Source organism: Alosa pseudoharengus, unplaced genomic scaffold (genome assembly GCF_046254945.1).
Source record: "Alosa pseudoharengus isolate Yale_2024_CS ecotype anadromous, Long Island Sound unplaced genomic scaffold, YU_APseudo_1.1 YU_APseudo_1.1_scf_5, whole genome shotgun sequence".
In the NCBI taxonomy this organism is placed as follows: domain Eukaryota; kingdom Metazoa; phylum Chordata; class Actinopteri; order Clupeiformes; family Clupeidae; genus Alosa; species Alosa pseudoharengus.
This window is the reverse complement of record NW_027468837.1, coordinates 26632273-26654752: the sequence shown is the minus strand read 5'-3', so window position 1 is coordinate 26654752 and position 22480 is coordinate 26632273. Positions and strand designations below refer to the sequence as shown.

Sequence of the window (22480 nt, the reverse complement as noted above, 5' to 3'; positions counted from 1 at the left end):
GTAGAGAAAAGTGTCAACAAATGCTCAGAAGTGACTGTCCTTCTCCCAGACCTACGTCCAGGTGAAAGGCCATATTTTGAGGGGGCCAGTATGACCAAACAAAGCGTCAGTCCAGTTTTAGCTCACTCACCTCTAAGGTCTTAGGGTCAGTTTCAGCGCGAATTCACTTTGCCAATACCTTTGCTAGTCTTCTATTGCATCACCCCAATCCAGTTTCGATCTAATCATAAAGCACCTCTAATGCCCCTGTCTTCCTAGAAGCACGTCATCCGACTCTTAGTGTGTATAAGTGTGTCCCCTCTACCGAACCTGAAGAGGGAGGAGCAAGTATGGCATGGGAGGAAGGAGAGCTCATGTGACACTCTTTGCACCAATAACCAGAGAGTTCCATTTCACCCCGCCAGGTGTTTCATGGCTGAGTGTCTTGATGCGCGCAAGTGCAATACCTCGAAGAACAGGGTGAGTCTCAGCTTTTTTGCCAGAAGAACTTGCTCAGCAAGTACTGGGGAAAGACTGGGGAGTAGGCTACTGACAGGTTTGACTCATCTTCAGTAAGGTGTACTTGTTTAGCTTGGTGAAAAAAATGAAATGGCCTAAGAAAGAGGGCTAGCTAGGAGCAGAGGCTTTGTTAAATGCAATCTTACAGGTGGTGCAATATCTTTCTCTGCTAAAGTTTCCAATCCCCTATGTTCCAATATGCCAAAACAACCACCCTTCTCTCCAGCAGAATACATGGGTTCTACTAACAGTCATACCTTCACAGGTTACACAGATTAAATCAAACAGCTGTGAATTACTTTTTTGTTTACTTTTGGCTTAACTTTAGATACCTGGTTGACAAGGTTGAGCAATCACGCCATTCAAACCCATTTAAAAAATAAAAAAAAATTGGTGGGGTAGCCTAAACATTAATGGAAGGCAACGAGGGTGAAGCTTAAAGACCTGATGGCATGCCTGTCATACTTTGTCTGAACAATAAGTCATAGAATAAAATGGTAAGAGATTTGCATTCAAACAAACAATTCAGACCACTGCCAGGATGATCATCGTATAACGAAGGTAGACAACTTGCATGGTAAAAAAAAGTAAGTAGCCTTTTAAGTTTGCAGGTCCTTGAAGCTGAAAAGTTCCTCATTAACGGCAGAATGTAGCTAATAAGGCTGCTAAGCGGCAAATGGCATTGACCGTAGCTTACTTCAAGCTACTTATTTTAGATTACTCGATTAAGTGTTTAGTTGGCTATACTTTATGCTCTGGATGCTCAAACAGGACGTGATGCGATGACTGCGATCCAACCAGTCAGACATTTGCAGCACACAAACGTTACCATATTCCTAACGTTACACAGCATGTCAAAAGGAGATGTTTTAATGTTAGAAGCTAGCCCTTAAATTAATTTAGGCCTAGCAGCTAACTGATATTCATTTTCAGCACCATCGAGTTGAACTGTGTGAACTTACTTGAACAGGTGCACAATCTTCTCGAGGCAGCAGTACGCAGATCTTCGAGTACAAGTTAGGGAGAAAAACAAAGCAGACTAAGTTGTGTAAAGTAGCTGCCCATCTTTCACGCGTCCACTCCATCCGCTAACATGATGACAGTTTTGATTTCGCCTCCCGCGTCTTGATTCGGGCTCGGTAGGCTACATGGGCGGGACAGCAAAATGTCATACTTTGGAGCTGTGATCTAAAACTGGGCCCTATGTTCCATATTCTAAGAAAAAATACCCAAGTTACTAGCCATTGTGAACCAGTCCTTAACACGAGACCTACCAATTCTCAAATTTTAGTTCGAGGTTTCTGGACCAGTCAAGCCTGTCTTGCCCTGTGAGCCACAGGTGAACGTGATCTAATGCAAGTGGGTGCCAGAATGCGATGTTGGTTCCACCTACTGTTCGTATGAGACAACTGCATGGTAGCCTACTCGCTCTTGACTTTTTTAAAACTTATCAGTCACAAATGACCAATTATCAACAATCTCATCTCCATCGCCAATGAATGTATGTTTCATACCGACAAAGGAAAAAAGAGTGACTGTTATTCATAAAAATGTTTATTCAAACTCACATATGCATATTTCAAATATTTGATGCATGACAGTACATGTGGACACTGACACCAGACACCAAAGGCATTCCTAACATTTAATAAGACGTTTTCTTTTTAACTCCTAAATTATGAAAATAAAAACACTAAGCCTCACTAAATTTAATCAAATGCTGAGAGGAAGAAATGCCATTTCAAAAAGTAAAAAAGTAACTCAAATAAATAAAACAATTGCTCCATTTCACATTTTGCTTAATCAACTGTCAACTACATCACTTTGGTCAACTGCCATGGTTTTTAAATGTGATCTAGCATATAGCATACATTGACATTGACATTTTACAGTAGGCTTAGGCTACTACTGACACCTTCTTTCAGTAAACAGAATACATTTTTGATAAGTATGCAAAACATACAATAGTACAGGCTACAACTCCATAACAATTGGTTTCATTTGAAAACCTGGAATTACTGTTGCTTACAAGTTAAATAGATGATAAGCAAACTGCCTGTGAATGTGAATGACTGGATACTTAGCCTACAACAAGATTCAGTTGTTTAAATGAGTAGAATTACTCAAATGTGGCTTACTTTGTAGACTTACAAAAACTCCAGGTCATAATTCATCATAAATAAAAACTAGAAAAAAACACACAAAAAAATAGTTTCTTTCAAAAACTCTTTTCTATAGTTAAGATCCATGCTGGCTTTCACAGTAAAACCCATAATCTGGCTGCATGTTAAAAAAATAAATACATACAAAAAAAACCTTTCAATTGTTCACATTGCACTGTAGTTGCAAAGTAGCTTTGACAGGCACGTTTATCCAAAGCGACTTACAGCAACATTCAAGCTATTCATATTTAAGCATTTTCACATTTCAACTTTTAAACTACAGAGCTACATAGTTAGAATAACCTTTAAACTACAGTGCAGAGGAGACTATAGCTAGGAGTTACCACTGCATCTGTCAATACTAGTACTAGAGCAGGGGTGGGCAACTAATTTCCCCAAGGGGCCACATGACAAACTGGGACTGTTGAGGAGGGCCGGACCCAAAATACCGAACTCAAGTCTGAACTCAATTCTGTTCAATTCTATTCTGTTCTTGTATAACATTAAGTAAATCATATGGTTTTGTTTACTAGTCGTAAGAACAGATGAAAATGTGAGGGAGACAAAGGAAAAACAGCAATATTATTTAGTCTATGTCCAGTATTTAATCCTCATTCTCGAAAATGATTTTTTGACATTGACATTTTTTTCAGTTTTCAAAGACTGATATAAAAAAGTACTACAATATTTATATAATTAGGCTAGGTCATGAAAATGTGAAGGAGTCAGTACAACCGATAGGCCTGTGCCACCATTTCATCAACACTCAGCAATATTTCATCATTAAATCATTACCATCATTAAATTAACTCTATGCAGAATTAGACTACGAAAATGTGGAGCAGACAATAGCTGTCATTAGTTAATCAACATGCACAAAGAAAACTATTTTAAAAATGTAGGCTATGTTTTTGCTTTAACTTTATGCACATAACTGTGATTGGTCAACTCGCTCTGTGTGTTGAGCCGGCTGCTTCAAGCAACCTGTGGGTAGTAGCATCATACTAGTTCGCTAACATAAGCTTTGCAAATAAACTCACATATTTTGGTTACAATTACGGGGTTATCCGATTATAAACTGTCTATCTGCCAGTAGCCTAACGTTTTGAAATGAACACTTCGTATCGCCAACGAGCAGCAGTAGAAGTTCGGTGGTGAGCGACGCAGTTTGCGGTGGTGAGCGACGCAGACATCAGAGACACAAAACTTTGAAAGGTTTACGCCGACGTAAAGGCAACTGCATTGTGTCGAGGCAGAAGCATAAATTCTATTCACCAGCACATCAGTGAGGGTGTTTACGTCGTATGCATCCACGCACAAATGTATGGGCGTACAAATAGCAGTCGCTTTCAAAATAAAAACAACAATATTGATTTGCATGCATTATCTCTATGCTAGGCTCTTGACTATTGTTCTTTCACGGACCTTACGCGGGCCAGTCAGGGAAAGCCCACGGGCCGGATGTGGCCCGCGGGCCGTATGTTGCCCATGTATGTACTAGAGTATAGGAGTGCATACATATTAAGTACTATAGTCAAAGTATGCAGGAAGAGAATGAAAGTGTTCTATGAAAACAAAACAAATATGCTCACAGTTCAAAACGTTTAAAAGATGACACAAAGAATATGAGTAGAATGTCCAGAGGTAGAGATGAGTAGAAGAGTTGACTGTTGTTCCTTGTTCTTCTGTCAAAGTTAGATGATGTCAGGTTTGATAGAATTCTTTAGCAGTTTCCCACCTATGATCATGATAAAAAAAATATTTTAGGTTGCAAAAAGCTAAAATATTACCGATTAAATGTTTTACAGTTGCTAAAGAGCAATTAAGTAAAACATATCAAACAGAATTCAGCAGAGGATGTTCAGATTTGTATTTACCTGGTTTAAATGAAACACGTGCAATGATCAGCACAGACACAGCCAAAACTAATAAGAAGACAGCAAGGAAGACAGGAACAGCAGCCATCCTATCAGTCAAACAACAAGAAAATATAACACATTTGTGCAATCACTATTTCTAAGCAGTCTTTAACTCAAGCATTGTGATTCATTCCAATCGTATTAATAGATGATGCGATCTAAAGTCTTTCTACTTTAGCGACACAAGACTTACATGCATATTTTACGGGGCTTCATCTTGGGTGTTACTACGACTGTACTTGGTGGAGTAGTCAGAGCTTAAAGAAGGAAAGAAAACGCATCAGCTTAGAATTATGTGTGTTATTGCACAATTCATCTGACAAGCCAAAGCACGCACTAAACTTCATCACCCAACAGATACAGTACAGGGCACATCGCCATTGCTTAGGCCTAAGCCTAAAATAAAACCTTACTATTAAATAAATAAAGAAAGCAGAGTTTGGCATTATGTTTGTTGGTATTATTAAATGCTGACAATCAGTTACTCATAAATGCACAGCACAAAAACAGCATCTCAAACATACTTTCCATTGATCAATAGTCAAAATACATTGTATTTGTTGCATTGCATTGCATTGCATTGAACATTGCATCGCACTTATAGCAATCTCTAAAAAAGGCAAAAACAAACAACTGAGAGTTTTACATACCTTTTTGACAACTGGAATTTGATGTTTGGACATAACCATCTCCACAGTCACAGAGGGTGTTAGAATAACGGGAGCAGTTTACAAATAGTCTCTGGCCTTCCCCTGTGAAGGCATTCAGAAAGGACTGTTGAAATGAAGACAAACTTATTTATTTTTACAACAAATGATCCAAAATTTGGCTGATGGCTTTGGAAAATGAAAAAGGAAGAGAGACAGCCTATAAAATGTACAACAGACGCACAAACGAAATACAGTGTGGGTTAATGGTCAGCCAATGTTCATGAGCTATTCTATACAACTACTAACTGAACTTTGAAACTTGTGGTGTAATTGTAGAGGTAGCAAAATCTAGCCTTAACCAGTGTCACTATTAGGACGCATGCAATGCCAATTAGTATGTGTGCGTACACAAAGCCTCCCCTGCTACATTATGCTTTAACAGGGAAAAAAATGTACCATCACACTTTGAGCATGGCTGACATTGGGTTCCAAGCCATCCATCTGAGGTCTCAGAGCAGTTTCTTTTAATGAAATAACCTACAGGAGACACATAGGTAATACGATGATTAACCCTCCATTTTAAAGTCACTAGAACACCCATCCCCTTGCCATTATTGATAAATGTTCCTTTAGCTAACGTTTGAAAACAACTGCAGAAAGATAGAAAGGTAAGTGGAAAGGTAAGTGGCTTGAAAATGGCTTTCCTTGTTCCACCTGGCACTCACCTTTGTCACAGTCATTGCATCTCAGGTTTTCACACAGAGTGTTAGAGACTATCAACAGCAACATGCACACCTAGCAAAAGGAGAAATCAGTTAAAGGAGGAAACAGGGAAGAAAAGAAATGAAAATAAATAAAGAATGAAAGAAAGACAAAGGATTACCTTTAAAACAGAGTGGGGTTCGCCGCAGTTTGGGAAACACATTTTCATTTCAGAATCAGCCACCAGCCGATCTGTAGCTATAATGTTTACTGTGGCGAGCTGAGGATTTCTCTCAAAATTCTCAAGACTTCACAATGCTCTCAACATGTTTTATGTATCTTTTCTCTGACGCAACCAAGTGGGAATGGCTACTAAAGGGAGTGGCTACCAGGTGGTTTATCCACCAACGTGCACTCAGGACTTGTTGTCAAACAGAGCCACTTTCTCCATGGAGATACTCAGGTTTCCGTCATTGCTCAATCCTCAGATTGTATGCGGGAGCTTTGTACTCTATATTCCTTGAGTTGTATGCAATGGTGGGGAAGTTATTTAGCTCTGTGTAGCAGTGATCAAGAGTTCTCTCCCCTCGGGTGCTAGGTGTGATGTGCTTATAAAAATTCAGCTTCACCTTTTTGAAATTGGCTTTATTGAAATCACCAGCCACTAAACCTGCAGGTTATCACTCTGTTGCCTACTGAGAATCCCATACAGCTCCACCACTGCTGTGTCATACATCTCAGCAATGCACAGTAGGCTACCCTACTGTGCCTACCCTAGGTCACACATTTTATTCACCAGTTAGCCTGTCTGGTAAGAAATAATGATGGTAGATTGTGGAAATCACACACTAAATAATTCTGCTGTACAAAGGGAAGGTGCAAAGTATCTGCATTTTTTGTGAAATTCACTTCATTGCACCAATATAAAATGCCTTATCCTCTGATCAATCTATTAAAATCTCATTGAATTACTGCATCATTTCTTGGAGATATAGGGGTTTTAATTTTGCAGTATCTGCTAAAATGCAGTGTGAAACCAAGGCAAAGTACAGTAAATCCACTTACTCCAAATATCATATTTAACATGCTGTTATTTGCATTAATGGAATGAGTAACTCCACTTCCTGCTCTTAATATACTGGTATTTGCATTAATGGAATGAGAACATTTTTAAATATTAAATAATATGTTATGATGTAAATGAAAGTTTAATATTGCATTGCACAGTTTCCTTCTAGATGCTCAGAAATAGGCCTATAGGAAACTGTTTTTCCATTATCTAGGCATCAAGTAGCGCAAATTATGATATATTTTGATCTTTTTGCAGTAAAACAAAGGCAAAGTGCAGTATCTGTTCTAAATCTGCCAAGATCATTCTGGGTGTCAAACTTCAATATATTTGAAAATAATTTCCTCATTATCACATCAATCATACACTTAAAAATTAAATGCAATTTGGTGTTTACAATTGGCAAAAGAAAATAAAACTCTTTTTCTCAATTTGGAATTTTTGCAGATACTGCATTTTGGCTTTGTAGGGCACAATTAATAAACATGGTCGTTTTTTATATTTGTGTGTAGGAAAAATCTATAATGAGTTTATATTGTTGTCGATCATTATTAGTCAGACAAATTTAGACTATTTAAATCACATTTCACATTACTTAACAGACAATTAAATCTGCATACCATTTTACACTTTTGTATCAACAATTCCATCTCCATCACCAATGAATGCATGTTGTTACACACCGAAAAAGGAAAAAGAGAGACTGTTATTCATAGACAATGTTTATTCACATTCACATATGCATGTTTCAGATACAATTGATGCATGGCAGTCCATGTGGACACTGGACACCAAAGGCATTCCTAACATTTTAATGAGATGTTTTCAAACTTTTCCTAAATGATGAAAAAAAACCCACTGGGCTTTACTAAATGAAACAAAATGCCATTTCAAAAAGTAAATTAATACATGTAAAAAAGTAACTCAAATAAAATAAAAATAGGAAACAATAGTTTTCAATTCAACTGTTAAACTAATAAAGTTCATTTTCAAGGTATGTGACTGCTATGTGAAATTTCAAATGCTTAGCCTACGCATTGCATTAGGTCTGAGCACCACTGGAGAGAACACTAACATGCAGTAAGCTAATGTTTAACTGAGTTAAGCTAACGTGTGCTTCTAACTTAGCCACTAAAGGCTGATAGGCTACATTGTGCACATAAATCATGACAGGGGAAAGAAAAACATTTTAATATGATAAATGGTTTGGTTTGTTTTGACAAGCAACATGTCAGGTCGAGTGCCGTGGCTGAGTTGAGAGGTGGGGCTATGTCGTCATAAAGTTGCCGGCTTCGCACCTACAGGCGTCTACACGGCGAAAGTTAGCCGGCGGTTTCAAACGTTCCCACTTCGGAAGCCGGTTTCAAAAGCTATTGGTTTCAGTCTCCTAAACTGCCGGTGTAACATGGCAACTGGCACCCATGTTAACTGGCTGCGTTGGTGACGTTTAACGAGTGATGACGTTTCTTTGACAGATGTGGCCGCTTGCAGATTTGTCACTTTCTGATGGAAACTGGAGACGAACAAATACAAATATGCATGACATATTTAAATGTCAAAATTGTCTGTAGTAGCCTACGCTACATGCACTGGACCATGAATATGCCACCAAAAAAATAAATACAAATAGCCTAATAATAACTCGTGGGTATCGAACCTGCTTCCCAAATGAAACCACTTACATGATAACCATTCATCTATGTACTTGCGCCACGAACCAACTGATAAGTCATTGTAAAATTTAATTGACTTAGGCTAGTCTATACAATTTGAAGAAGTCAGCTGGCGATTGTAGCAAGTTAACACGGCTAATGGTACATGTTATCTTGCTACAGCAGTTGCCCAAGCCAGTAGGTCTTCAAAGTATCATGGTTAAGTTTTCACTGACTGCTGGTCAGTCTCTCTGGCCACCTAGTATCTGTAGACTAAATTGAGGAAGCGTTGCTGGTCTATAAATAAATAAATAATAAAAAAAACGTGTAATGGGGAGGATTGAACCCATGTCGACTGCGTGAAAAAGCAACAAATAGGCATTAACCTGTTGCGCCACAGGAGAAGCACAAATGTGTGAATAGGCCTTTATCACGGCAGCTGAAGCAGGGCTGTTCACTTTCCTGTTAGCAGGCAAAACACAGGTGTTCCTAAAAACATTAACGAGGCCTCTGGTTGAAGTAACTGTGGCTGAATCTGACACTTAATTAGAAACACCTGTGCTCACACAGGAGCAGGGCTGTTCACTTCCTACTTCGGCTGCCGTGATAAAGGCCTATTGGTAGGCTAAATAAAATATCAATAAAATATCAAACCCATGTTTACATGTCAGCAACATTAACGTTAATAGCCTATAAGCCTAAGAATTTTGATTCTCCCTGTGCGCAAATTCTGTGTAAAATATGGACACGTTATAGACTTCTCCTGCCCATTGCAGTGTGGGTTTCAATGCCTGTGTTTCATGAACTGAATTCTTAAAAGAATAGGCTGGACAAAAGGATACACAATTAGGCAACACATTTTTATTTGATTTATTTGCTAATTTATTTGATCTACAGACACTTCAGGTAGGGGCGGCCACAGCCTAACCGAAACGTTTGTAGAACTTAACCATGATACTTAACCATGAAGGCCTACTAAATGGCTTGGGCATGATAACATGGTAGCCAGATAACATGAACAGCTATGTTAACTTGTTACAATTATCATAACGTTAGCGGACTTCTTTTAATCATACAAGTGAAGTCAATTTCTGTGAGTGCTGTCAGCTGGCTCGTGGCGTAAGTTGATAGACGTCTGATTAACAAGCAAACAGGTCAATTTATTTGTGGTTAGATACCCACGTGAAGTTAATTTATGCTATTTAGGTGTTTGTTTTTTGGGTGGCATGTGCATGTAGTACTACATACATTTTTGACTTTTAAACATGTCATGCATATTTGTGTGCGTCTGTAGTATATCAGAAAGTGACAAATCTGCAAGCGGCCACATCTGTCAAAGTCTTGTCATCAATCATGAAACGTCATCAACGCAGCCAGTTAACACGGAAGCCAGTTGCCATGTAACACCGGCGTCGTGTACATGCAAGGCGTAACCGTTAACAAAACCTCACCGGTTTCACAAAAACCGGCGTCGTGTGCACGGCCCCCTACTACTGACACCTTCTTTCAGTAAACAGAAGACATGTTTAAGTATGTAAAACATACAATAGTACAGGCTATAACTCCTAACAATTGGTTTCATTTGAAAACTTGGAATTACTGTTGTTACAAGTTAAATAGATGATAATTCACTGCCTGTGAATGTGAATGACTGGATACTTAGCCTACATCCAGATTCAGTTGTTTAAATGAGTAGAATTACTCAAATGTGGCTTACTTAGTAGACTTACAAAAACTCCAGTCTTGTGCAAGCCACTATTTATCATAAATAAACTAAATGATACATAGCATCACATTAAAAAAAGGCTTTCACAGGTGAACCAATAAACTGGCTACACATTCAAAAATAAATATACAAAAAAAGTAACATGTTAGGATGACTTTCAATTGCATGTTTACATTGCACTAGCTGCAAAGTAATATGGCAACATGGAGAGAAAGTGATAACAAAATAAAGGTGCTCACAGATCAACACATTTAAAAGATGACACAAGGAACAGAGATGGAAATGAGTGTCCAGAGGTAGAGATGAGTAAAAGAGTTGACTGTTGTTCTTCTGTCAAAGTTAAATGATGTCAGAGTTGGCATTCTTTAGCAATTTCCCACCTATGATCATGATAAAAAGAAAATATTTTAGGTTACAAAAAGCTAAAATATTGCCAATTAAAAGTTGTACAGTTGCTAAAGAGCAATAAAGTAAAATATCAAACTAGAATTCTGCAGAGGATGTTCAGATTTGTATTTACCTGGTTTAAATGAAACGCGTGAACCAATCAGCACACCCACAGCCAAAACTATTAAGACAGCAAGGAAAACAGCAACAGCGCCATTCTAACAGCCAAACAACAAGATAACATAACACATTAGTGCAATCACTATTTCTAAGCAATCTTTAACTCAAGCATTGTGATTCATTCCAATCATAAAAACAGATATTACCATTGAAGTCCTTATATTTTAGTGACACTGTACAAGACTTACATGCATATTCTATGAGGCTTCATCTTGGGTGTTACAGTTGTAGTCGTCGTTTTTATCACTAAAAAGGAAAGAAAAAAAGAAAAACGCATCAGCTTAGAACCATGTGTGACCCTGCAAGGCGAAACCAGTCGTTTTGGTAAAATTTACAAAAGTTATTGTACTCACACAAACGCTTCCCAACGATATGTATATCGAGGGTATTGCAAAAATATATCTAAGATAACCGCATCCAAAGTTGACATGGTTCTCCTGTAACTATACGCCAGAAGAGGAGAAAATCACCTTTTTAAGTAAAAGGTCACGTGCGATAGTGTGAGGGCACAGCTATGATTAGCCTTACGGTAACGTGACTTTGAAGCGGATGACCGACTATGCAGTTTCAACCGTGCAATGAGTCTTTTTCTGCCCACTAGTTAATACCTGGGACGGTCATAAGGTGTCACTATAGAATATAATTAATGTATTTCGGGGGAAGTAAGGGGAGAGGAAGTTCTGTGTGTCACAGATTTACAGGGTCACGTGCCCTATTGCACAATTCATCTGACAAGCCAAAGCACGCACTAAACTTCATCATCCAACAGATACAGTACAGGGCACATCACCATTGCTTAGGTCTAAGCCTAAAATAAAACCTTAATTTTAAATAAAGAAAGAAAGCAGAGTTTGGCATTGTTGGTATTATTAAATACTGACATAATTTACTCATAAATGCACAGCACGAAAACATTGCATACATTGTGCTTATAGCAATCACTTAAAAAGGCAAAAAACAAACAACTGATGACCGTTTCACATACCTTTTTTACAACTAAAATTTGATTCATCCATGTTGCCATCTTCACTGGAATTTGAGGTTTGGGCATAGCCATGTTACAGCCACATGAGGTGCCAGAATCACGGGTGCAGTTTGCCAATATTATCTGGCCTTCACCTGTGAAGGCATTTAGAAAGGACTGTTAAAATGAAGACAAACTTTATTTATTTTTCCAACACACACACACAGACACACAAACAAAATACAGTGTGGGTTAATCGTCAGCTCAATGTTCATGAGCTATTCTTTGAAACTTGTGGTGTAATTGTAGAGGTAGCAGAATGTAGCCTTAACCAGTGTCACTATTAGGACACATGCAATAGCAATTAGTCTGTGTGCGTACACAAAGCCTCCCCTGCTACATTATGCTTTAACAGGAAAAAAAATTTACCATCACACTTTGAGCATGGCTGACATTGGGTTCCAAGCCATCCATCTGAGGTCTCAGAGCAGTTTCTTTTAATGAAATAACCTACAGGAGACACATAGGTAATAAGATGATTAACCCTCCATTTAAGTAACTAGAACACCTATCCCCTTGCCATTACTGACAAATGTTCTTTTAGCTAATGTTTGAAAACAACAGAAGGATAGAAAGGTAAGTGGCTTGAAATGGTTTTCCCTGTTCCACCTAACACTCACCTTTGTCACAGGGATTGCATTTCAGGTTTTCACACAGAGTGTTAGAGACTATCAACAGCAACATGCACACCTAACAAACGAGAAATTGGTTTTAAAACAGAGTGGGGTTCACCGCAGTCTGGGAAACACATTCTTATCTCAGAATCCACCAGCCGCTCTGTAGCTATAATGTTTACTGTGGAGAGCTGACGACTTCTCTCAAAATTCTCAGTACTTCACAATGCTCTCAACGTTGCCTCAGCATGATTTTATTCACCAGGTCCTCTCTATTATCTGACTCAATCACATGGATTGACACCCCCCCACTAACATACACTCAGGTCAGGACTTGTTGTCAAACAGAGCCACTTTCTCCATGGAGCTACTCGAGTTGCCGCTGTGCCAGTTTAGCTGGTGAGCATGTTAACTAGTGATATTTGCATAAAATCAGTGAATATTCAACAAGACCCTGCCTACTTCTTAAGAGCACTTTGCTCTGCCTCCGCCCCTGGAGTGCCAGAGGTTCACATTTTTTAACATACACTCAGGTCAGAACTTGTTGTCAAACAGAGTAGAGGTCTGCGCGGGACTGATAAATCAGTCCCGCGCCCGCCCGCTCCCGCAATATTCTGTCCCGCTCCTGCCCGCTCCAGATGTCAGTTTCTTGGTTCTTGGTTCTGAATTTAGACTAACAACTGAAGTAGGCCTAGTCTGGTACCCTCTTCCTCTGTCATGCTTTCGATTTCGAGTTTTGACCATGAGCAGCAGGAACAAATTGAACCCACGTAAACGACAATATAGGCTATAGGCTTATCCGTCAGTTATGCTTAAACCCCGTTTTTTTAATGCTGCCTAACAGAACATCCAGCTGAACTATAGTTATGAACACTACTTTTCATCATTTCCATATTTAATTTTACGCACATATTTAATTTGCGGGAGTGCAGTGAATCATCAGTTTGTCCCGCACCTCTCTCATCCCGCCCGCTCCCGCAAAGAGCTTTCAAAAGTTGTCCCGCGCCGCACTCTTTTGCACCAGGACCCACGGGTCCCGCGGGTTTACCGCGGGAGTGCAGACCTCTAAAACAGAGCCACTTTCTCCATGGAGCTACTCGAGTTGCTGCTGTGCCAGTTTAGCTGGTGAGCATGTTAACTAGTGATATTTGCATAAAATCAGTCAATATTCAACAAGACCCTGCCTACTTCTTAGGAGCACTTTGCTCCGCCCCTGGAGTGCCAGAGGTTCACATTTTCACAAAGTGTTTGCAAGTTAAACAACATGTAGCCTGCAGCAGGAGCTGTTTGTTGATTTGGGGAGGGGGGGTTTTACTTTGACAGAGTGATTGACGGGACGAATAATGTCTGTGGCAAAGTATCGGTTGATCTCGTTTGTCATTCACTAACAAAAGGCAACACCTGTGCTTTTGCCGAGTCGTCGCTGGTAGAATACTTGTCCTCAGTTCAGCCCCCCGGAAACGAACATTGTGCCTAACACACCTGCCAAAGTTGGTGAGGTTGAATGTATGAGACACATGATGACATTGAACTGTCTGCAATGGCATAAACAAAAGCTATGTTGTTTGATCAGTCAGAGAGCTCAGAGTAATTTGTTGAGAAATCAAAACCTGTTTACCACCATCTCAAAGTACAGGCCACAAATGGGGTGTAGTAGGCCTAAGACTGGACAAGACAGTAAACAAGGTTTATGTATTATTATTATTATAAGTTTGCATATTTTTGTTAGACATATTGCTTGCAAAGACTAGGCTATCTGGCCATGCCCCCAAAAAAGAGCATCTCCACTTTAGCACTAATTAGTGACTAGGTAAGTCTCTATATACTGAAAACAATACCAACTATATTTTCTGATCTTATATAAGATGAATAACACTTGGTTAGACTGTATTAGATAAGCAGTTTTTGCAGTGTAGCCTATTAATGTCAAGTTGTTGATGTCCACATCTTGAAACGACAACCTTCCAATAGGCTCTATTCTAAGCTACTAATTATGCCCCATAAGCAATGTCAAATTCAGTAGCCTATTGAGACACATTCTTGCCTCTGGGATACATTAAGAAATTATACCATGACTGCTGCTCTGGCATATGTTTGAACAACCGGTTTGTTTCTGTCACAGCCTTCCTTCTATAGCAGCTACAGAAGTAAAAATCCACTTGACATTTGCCTCCTGATACACTGAAGAATCCTAGATTTTTTTTTCTGAATCAATCAGTGTCTATTTCGTTTTTAAATGGTAGTTGAAATTTAGCTTCAAGTAGATTTTTCTGAATTGTCTTTGACAAAGTTGATGGGAAGCCAAGACGTTATAACACATCCATAACATAGGCTAATGTTATCATAACACATCAGTGAACTTACAGGATGGCTACGTTGAGAAGCTGCACTTTCTAATGCATACTGTAGCCTACTTGGAACAAGTTTATCCTTACCGTAGCACCCACGAACTGTGTTAATTTCACAGGAAGTCTCTTGGTCTCCCCTCTGCATTCACTCATAGGTCCTCATTTCAAAAAACTGTAAAGAATCCTGTAAATTGCGGTCAACGATGTTCATCGCCTGAAACTTCCGTCGAATCCATCTTGCTAGCGAGTCACTAACGTTAGCTTCTAGCTGTGGGGAGACCGCTAGCAAGCTTTCCACCTAGCTGATGTTAGAAAACACAGAGCTACACACAATACTTCTAAATAAAACGTTCTCCCCTACACAGAAAAAAACCCGATGTACCTTACAAAATGAATGTAAAACAAACTATGTGAGTGAGTTACACAATTATTAATGAAACTCTAGTGAGGTCACTGAAGGCAACTGAAATATAGACTGCCAGTGAATTCTCCGGGTTGGTCAGTTATAAAGAACTTTGTTGGTGTTGCATCGTGAAGACACAGCTGTGCGCAGTTTTCACGCGGGTCATCTTTGCCCTTGGACATTTTCAGCCGGTTGGAAATTGGACTAATTTTATTTTAAATTTTTATTTATTTTATTTATTAATTTGTTTGTTGTATGTGTTGAATGTCTTGGTGTCACGGGTACGCTGGCGACTACGCCGCTCCGTCCGGCATCTTTTGTGTTTATTTCTTAAATGTATGTCTTGGTGTCACGGGTACGCTGGCGACTACGCCGCTCCGTCCGGCATCTATAGAGTGGTGAAGTCCCGCCCCTTCCGTTTGCCTCCATAGAGCAGGGTTGCCAACTTTGGGTGATTGGCTGGAGTGAGATTTTGTGAAGTCATAGTGCGTGTGCGTTAAATTTTTTCCTAAACCTAATTTTAAAAATGTCTGTCCCCTGACTTTTTTGCTATGTACAGTATAATCCCTGATTTAAGTTTCTTCAAAATGTACAATTAAATTATTGATTGCACTTGAAAACAAGACCATTGTTTTAACCCCGTGGCATGGAAGGATTATGAGCCACTGGGCCCCTGGGCAAAGACATGAAAAGGGCCCCCCTGCCCACCTGAAAAAGGTAGTAGCTCAGTAGAAAAAAATGAAAAATAACCCCTTAAATGATTACTTCTGGCGAGTTTTGTGGAAAGAAATGGACAGATTGAGACTTATGAATGTGTGTATGAGTGTACGAATGTATCAGGGATGGAAATAGCCTAAAATATTTTTTTCCACCTACCATTGTGGCTGGTGGATTCCAAAGTCTACCAGCCACTAGAGATACAGTATGAACATTTAATGAAAAATCATGACCAAAATGATTACGGTTATTGGTATTGCAATATGATTAAAATGTGCTCACTTTTCTTCTAAACCTACCATCAATGTTGGACAGAACTCATAATTGGCCTGCCCTTCATGCCCAGTAGCAACAAATCTAAAGGTCAACAGAACAGCTATAGTGTCATAAAAGTGGTGTGGCTCCTTTAAGACCCAATCCACTGGTGTGAGTTCTGGAGCCATCCAACTTCTAACTCTATACTATCCTACATCATCTGATTTTAATATTATGTCTAGGCTACAGTATATTTAACATTTAACATTTATTTTCTATTTGGCCTGTTATGAAATTATGCATTGACCAATATAAGCACACTTTTTTAAGACACCTAAATACATGCATGCTTAGCATTTTGTGAAAACAAATCATTATGGCTACATCGACAAACTCTTAGCCATGAGCTATATATCCTCTGATTTTAATATTTACACATATGTATAGCACAGCTCAGTTTTAAGACACTTAAAGCCCAAAATTGGAGACCATATAGAAATTTGCTACCATTTCAAAACCGGATTACTCTGGAACGGCTTATATTGTACAGGGGATTGCATTACACCTTTGTGTTCGGTAAGGTCTGCTGTTTATTCTGGTTTACGGTTTGTCATGTGTGGAACGAAAAGTTTGTGAGATATCCCTCCTATAGGAATTGAAATGAGCGCAGAGCTATAGTAGCCTAATATGATTATTTCTTGAAAGTTAATTTATTTTTCTCGCGAACCGTTTATCGCAGCAAATAGCGGCTATAGCACCTTATAAAAGATGAGAAAAAGTTATTTAATGTGATGTCTGTGAGGCTACTTCGCGAGTAGTTCCTAGAGAAGAATGGGCGGCCACACTTTATGTCGGTCTGCCTCATGTCTAAATAGCAGCGTGTTCCGTGAAGGTGTCGCGGACCGGATTAAACAGTCAGCGAATCAACAACCAGAGAAAACTGCGCTGAGAACGTTGTAGGCGGATATTAGACCTACCTGCTGTTGGTCTAGACATATGTATGCCTTAAACTCGTATCCTGTCATTTAGAAACAATGCTGTGGGCTAGTCTAGTCATCAACAAAAAATGAACGGATTGCAAAAAAAAAAAAGAATGGATTTGGCGTGACATTTCTTGAGTGTGCGTGAGAGCGTGAGATTGGTGCTGAAAGCGTGAGTGTCACGCCAGATGCGTGAGAGTTGGCAACCCTGATAGAGTGTGCAAGTGACGCCACTTCCACTTGCCTCCATGGGACCTATCTTTCAAAAAATTTTGAACGCCAGTCTATGGTGAAAAATAAATTCTTTTCTGGTCCCGGTTGACTTGTGCCTTGAATTACCCATATGATGTTTGTCAATTTTAAAGACAATTTTTCATGTAAAGACATTTGCAGTTTGTTTCGTAACTATTGAATTACAACATTGTGAAAGATCGTAATTCCAACGACTACAAACCCATCAGTCGCGCTAGTGACGTTAGCTCATTCACAGCCACACTAGATGTACAAGCATACCAGCAACAGGTCTTAATTGGGCTTTCCTTGCCGATGAAAATACCATGAGTCAGAGGATTAAACACATCAGGTAAGTTGTATTCGTCCATAGACTGTACATTACATACTGTTAAGTGACAGCAGGCAGCAAGATGCAACCGTTAACTAGCATAACAGCTATCAGCTAGCTTCTAATCTTATCGTTTCATTACGTTGGTGTCGTACATCGTTCGAGACGAGAGATGTAGTCCACTGAGCGGATTCGTACAAAACCACTCTCTTCGGAGAGCGTGAGAAATAGGCCGAAAAGCCACTGATGTCAGAAAAGAAGCATCGCACAGGTGTAATCGATGAAACAGCCTGTTGCATCACCAAATTCAACTGATGTGCGTAACAGTGTAAGAAATGAGCATTTGGATAAATGTCCTGAATTTTCCTCCTCACTCCACCTGTGGCTCCTCGCATTACACTCGCCCCATCAAATGTTTGCGCTATCAGCCTATCCCTGTCCGTCTCCTTATCAGGTGAACAAACCACATTCAGCTGATCCAGCAGTACTTTTGAGATGGCCTCTGCAGTCGTGCCTCCACCAATTGCCTTAAAACAAAAAAACCTCTCCTGCACTGTGTTGGCTGCATCTATATAACGAAATACAACAACGAGCTGGCAATGAGTTGACACATCGGTCGTTTCATCGGCCTGTACTGCCATGAATTCTGTGTTTTTCAGGTCCTGTATAATGTGTTCCTGCATAATGTCCAGCATATAGTCCAGTAGTTCATTCTGAATATGTTTGGACGTACCTTTGAACACCGTTGCCTTCTCTAAGTGCTCCCGCATTGCACTGTCCAATGATGCGACAAAATCTACGAGGCCAAGGAAGACACCAGGGTTGTCTGATGATTCAGACTCGTCATGCCCTCTAAGAGCCAGCTCGAATGCTCCACAGAATTTTATGCAATCTATGAGCTTTGACAGAATATGTCGATTTTGGTCTACCTCCTTATTGTGATTCCTCACACACTTACATGGTAGCCCTCGTCAAGCTGTGTAGCTATATTAACTTGACCTAACATGGCTAGTTTCATAGCACACTGTAAATGTGCTTTGCTTTACTCATGTTTCTTGGATCGTTCTGAAAAGTGCTTCACATCACTCACACCAGTAGTCCATATATCCCCTTGTCCTGAACTTGACCGGAACAGTAGGCATGGAAAACAGAATACTGTATTCCTTGTTGAGCAACCACTTAGCCACTTCTTTTTCTGATACCAGGTTCGGGAAAAGGTCCTGGTGTAAATCTTCCCTCTGTCCTTAGTTTTCTGTGTTATTTTAACGTCTGGTCTGTCTGTGCCAAGGTTCTTGATTGCTAACTTCTCCTCTACTTTCAGTCGTTCAAATGGATTTTTAATAATGAACTCTACAGTGTTTGACACAGCAGGTGCCATACTGCTAGCCATGCTGCTTGCCATTTTGTTTATCTGTTTATGTAGGCTACGTTAATGTGGTGGACTAATGTGTGAGTGTTACAGTGCAACAAAATATGACCGTGGGGGCAGACTCATTTCTGCCCATATGAGCCTCTGTTAGCGCTGACTGCAGTTCCGATCATTGACGACAGAGCAATACCATAAATCTACAGACGAATGCGGTCGTTGAGCTGTCCTGTCCCAATACAGCACGGCGAATCAAACTAAGAATATCTTTTAAAACTCAAACTTTCAAGGATCAGAAATAGTTAAAAAATACACAGAAACATGCTAATAATACATTAATTCATATAAGTATGAATTGACATGCAACAATTATTTATTGAGGAGGAACTACTTTTTTGGGTGGATGATTTTTTTAGTAGGGCGTTGCCCTACCTGCCCATATGAACCAACCGCGGCTGACACCAAATCTAATTATGTCTAGGCTACATGCAGAACATTGAATGTTATTTCAGAAGTGAAAGAATGGCTTTTGTTGTGGAATTGCTTTTCACCTCGAGGAGGAGCTACTCGCTCTCGCAGATCCACTCATGACAACGTAGCCGGCTGATTCGACTGACTCGTACTCAACGTAGCCTAACCGGCCGGCTGATCCGACTAACCCGGATTGCTACTCAGCCGTAGAGGTGGATTTTGTCGTTCGTTCTCATGACACAGTTCGCGTCGTTCAGTTCGCCAAGATGATTCGTTCTGAATCGTTCGTTCTTTCGTTCAGTCGCATTTCCGGTAGCCTACAACGTAGTTCAGCGGTGAATCATGGAATGCAGGTTCTCAGCTCCTCGTTTGTGAAAACGGTGAACACAAAACTGTAATTCTAGCGGCAAATATAGCTGCAACTAAATGATTATGTGTACTTTTAGACAAAACAGCAGTAGCTAATGTGTTCATTCATCTTGACATTAAATTGACATATTGAAGTAGACTACGGCTAGATCAGCTAATTTCTTTTTTAAAAATGTGTTCATTCATAAAGGAACAAAGACCCAGTAGGCTATGCCGACAAACATGTTTAAAGGCTTGGGAGAAAGATTATATTAATGCAAAGGTTTCAAGTCCCCATTTTGCCCAGGCTACAGAGCCATAATCACTCTGCTTCTTCTGCTTCACTCTGCCAAGAACGAGTGACTGACTTAACGAGAACAACAGACCGAAGTGAAACAGGTCTTGGCGTGAGAACGAACGAACGAGACAGATTGAAGAGACATTTATTAACCTGACATGACACAGAAAATACAAAGACAGCATGCATTTACCATTAGACAGATATTTAAATGTAAATGCCAATATTGAAATGCAAAATGGAATTGTTAATGTACATTATCGTTATTTTTTATCGTATGCTCTCCCACTAGTCTCACTAGCCCCTTTGTTTTTTTTCATGGAAACGGTTGCTATGCTTTCGTGCCCCTCATTGGCTAATTTGATGAGAACGTTTTAGAAACAATACAGACAACAGCATACGATTGGTTTGGCTCTCGCCTTAGGAAGCTGGGCCAGAGGCATTCACAGCAGCACTAGGTCAGTGTGATTCAGCGACGAACGAAAGAACGAACAAGAACTGGAAAGGCGAACTAGTTCAGGTCGTTCATTTTAAAGACCCGTTCGAAGGAACTAGTTCGTTCGCGACCGACCCACCTCTACTCAGCCGCTCCAATCTGAGTCCCATGGTCTGTGAGTCTGCAATGTTTCCGGCTCTGCGGGAAGTTAACCAGTTATCTCGGACTGCCTGCTCACTCAGTCGCTTGAGTTGATTTGTGGAGTTGTGGTTGCCTACGAAATTGTTACATTTTTGGCAGCTACGATGGCTAGGGCTAGCTAATGTTGCAAGAGGTTTGTGTGTGGCGCTGTTTATCGTTTTAGATTGAATTGTAGTAGGACTCAACTGATCCGAGTTAATGATACTAGAGACTCGCGACTCATGGGTTAATTTAAAGACACGGGTGAAAGATCCGAGTGAGTCACGACTCAAACACCTTTAGATTTAAGAGAAATGGGCTATGCTAGGTAGTCGGGGTACATTCATTCCACCTTTTTGGAACATTTTTTACATTGCAGAGCACTGTCTTTGCTAAATCGCCAACATTGTCTATAGCTTAATGTTCATTTACAAAAACAGGTCTACAAATAATCGCAGAATGGCAAATATCGTCTTCTTCGCAGTCATAAGAGATATTAAAAACATAAACCCTGTCTTGTTTACAAGAGTGTAGCTAATTCTCGTCCTCAACGTCCATCAAAGGGCGAAAACGTTCAAGCCTAGATGGTATTACTAGCCTATATCACAAGAATTGTGAAACAGTCTTAAGCATTGCTGGTGACTGATTCAGTTAACCAAAAAAATAGATTGTGTGATACATTGAGTAAATAGACAACAAAAATAATTACTTGTGTAAAACTACTATTCGTGACTAACCTTACACAATGGCGCGCAGATGAGTAATTGTTTCAAAACTGGATCAAAACAATAAGTTGTTTCCGGTGTTAAGACCGTTATATTGGCGGCATTGGCATAGCCTAAAGTGACACTTCAGCTTCCAGTTTCACCCATGAATAAAATCCTTTGTTTATTTTTCATATGTCTGGCTTTCATGGATGGTATTTTGAATGACTATGCGTATGCCTTTGCCTGGGGCGAAAATAATAATCGCATTCATATCCCATCTCTCTTGACGCATGACACGACACTAATTAAGGCGCCATTTGAAAATGTGTCTACAAATGAATGTTTAGCGTAAATCAGTGTTCATTTCAACATACAGTAGGCTAAATCTGAGTTCATATAATTCCCAGATTGTATACTCAACGTTGTCTTGTCTTTATGCCTCTTTGCCTAACATCTAACTATGACAGCCAGGCATAATTCAGACCTATTTGTGAAAGAAGAAATTGATATAGCCTACCAATGGTGAGTTACAGTAACTTTCTTATGCGACTTCACAGCTAAGACTCCAGGAGATGGAGATCACGGACAGTGTTGCCAGATGCCAGCAAGGTTTTCCAGCCCAAAGCCTCGCCAAAAACCGCGAGAATGCACAAAAAACCGCCCAAATTTGCTTTTGCTTGTTTCTCATTTAAACACATTGAAATCATTAACAAGCTTTAAAATTACCCATTTTTGGACTTAGCCTATCCAATTTCAGAAACAATATTCAATCAAATGAACGCAAAAGTAGGCTACACGGACCTCAGTCAGACTATTCTTCTATAAG

At 39.7% G+C, this 22480-nt stretch overlaps 2 protein-coding genes and 1 long non-coding RNA gene across 4 annotated transcripts in view; all 3 read right to left on the bottom strand.

The window, feature by feature from the left end:
- The window catches only part of LOC143104866 (uncharacterized), a 30584-nt gene extending 30293 nt beyond the window's left edge, over positions 1 to 291 (bottom strand). The window contains exon 1 of the mRNA XM_076269199.1: positions 179 to 291. The gene's annotated coding sequence lies outside the window, so the exon portion shown is untranslated. The remainder of the gene's footprint in view (positions 1 to 178) is intronic.
- Positions 292 to 2030: 1739 nt separating this feature from the next.
- LOC143103637 (uncharacterized) lies at positions 2031 to 6251 on the bottom strand. Of its 2 annotated transcripts, XM_076267370.1 has the most exons (7): positions 6113 to 6251; positions 5955 to 6024; positions 5686 to 5766; positions 5230 to 5331; positions 4773 to 4836; positions 4538 to 4626; positions 2031 to 4398 (listed from the first exon to the last, which is right to left on the bottom strand). In XM_076267370.1, the coding sequence occupies exons 1-7, from the start codon at positions 6158 to 6160 to the stop codon at positions 4355 to 4357; spliced, it is 498 nt and encodes a 165-aa protein (XP_076123485.1). In that variant the 5' UTR covers positions 6161 to 6251; the 3' UTR covers positions 2031 to 4354. The 2 variants fall into 2 exon arrangements, with proteins under 2 accessions (XP_076123485.1, XP_076123487.1); XM_076267372.1 differs by lacking the exon at positions 5686 to 5766.
- Positions 6252 to 9585: 3334 nt separating this feature from the next.
- On the bottom strand, positions 9586 to 12792 carry LOC143104272 (uncharacterized). Its single transcript, XR_012983036.1, has 6 exons — positions 12590 to 12792; positions 12339 to 12419; positions 11931 to 12064; positions 11134 to 11191; positions 10899 to 10983; positions 9586 to 10758 (listed from the first exon to the last, which is right to left on the bottom strand). It is a non-coding gene; the product is annotated as an uncharacterized LOC143104272 (long non-coding RNA).
- Between the last annotated feature and the right edge of the window lie 9688 nt (positions 12793 to 22480).

What these genes read in the sequence shown, in the direction of transcription:
- LOC143103637 (XM_076267370.1), bottom strand. Translation starts at nt 6,160, where the DNA reads ATGAAAATGTGTTTCCCAAACTGCGGCGAACCCCACTCTGTTTTAAAG. An exon ending in AAATTCCAGTTGTCAAAAAG is followed by an intron (nt 4,837 to 5,229) that starts GTATGTAAAACT and finishes TCCTTCTTTAAG; the next exon opens with CTCTGACTACTCCACCAAGT. An exon ending in ACGTGTTTCATTTAAACCAG is followed by an intron (nt 4,399 to 4,537) that starts GTAAATACAAAT and finishes TCATGATCATAG; the next exon opens with GTGGGAAACTGCTAAAGAAT.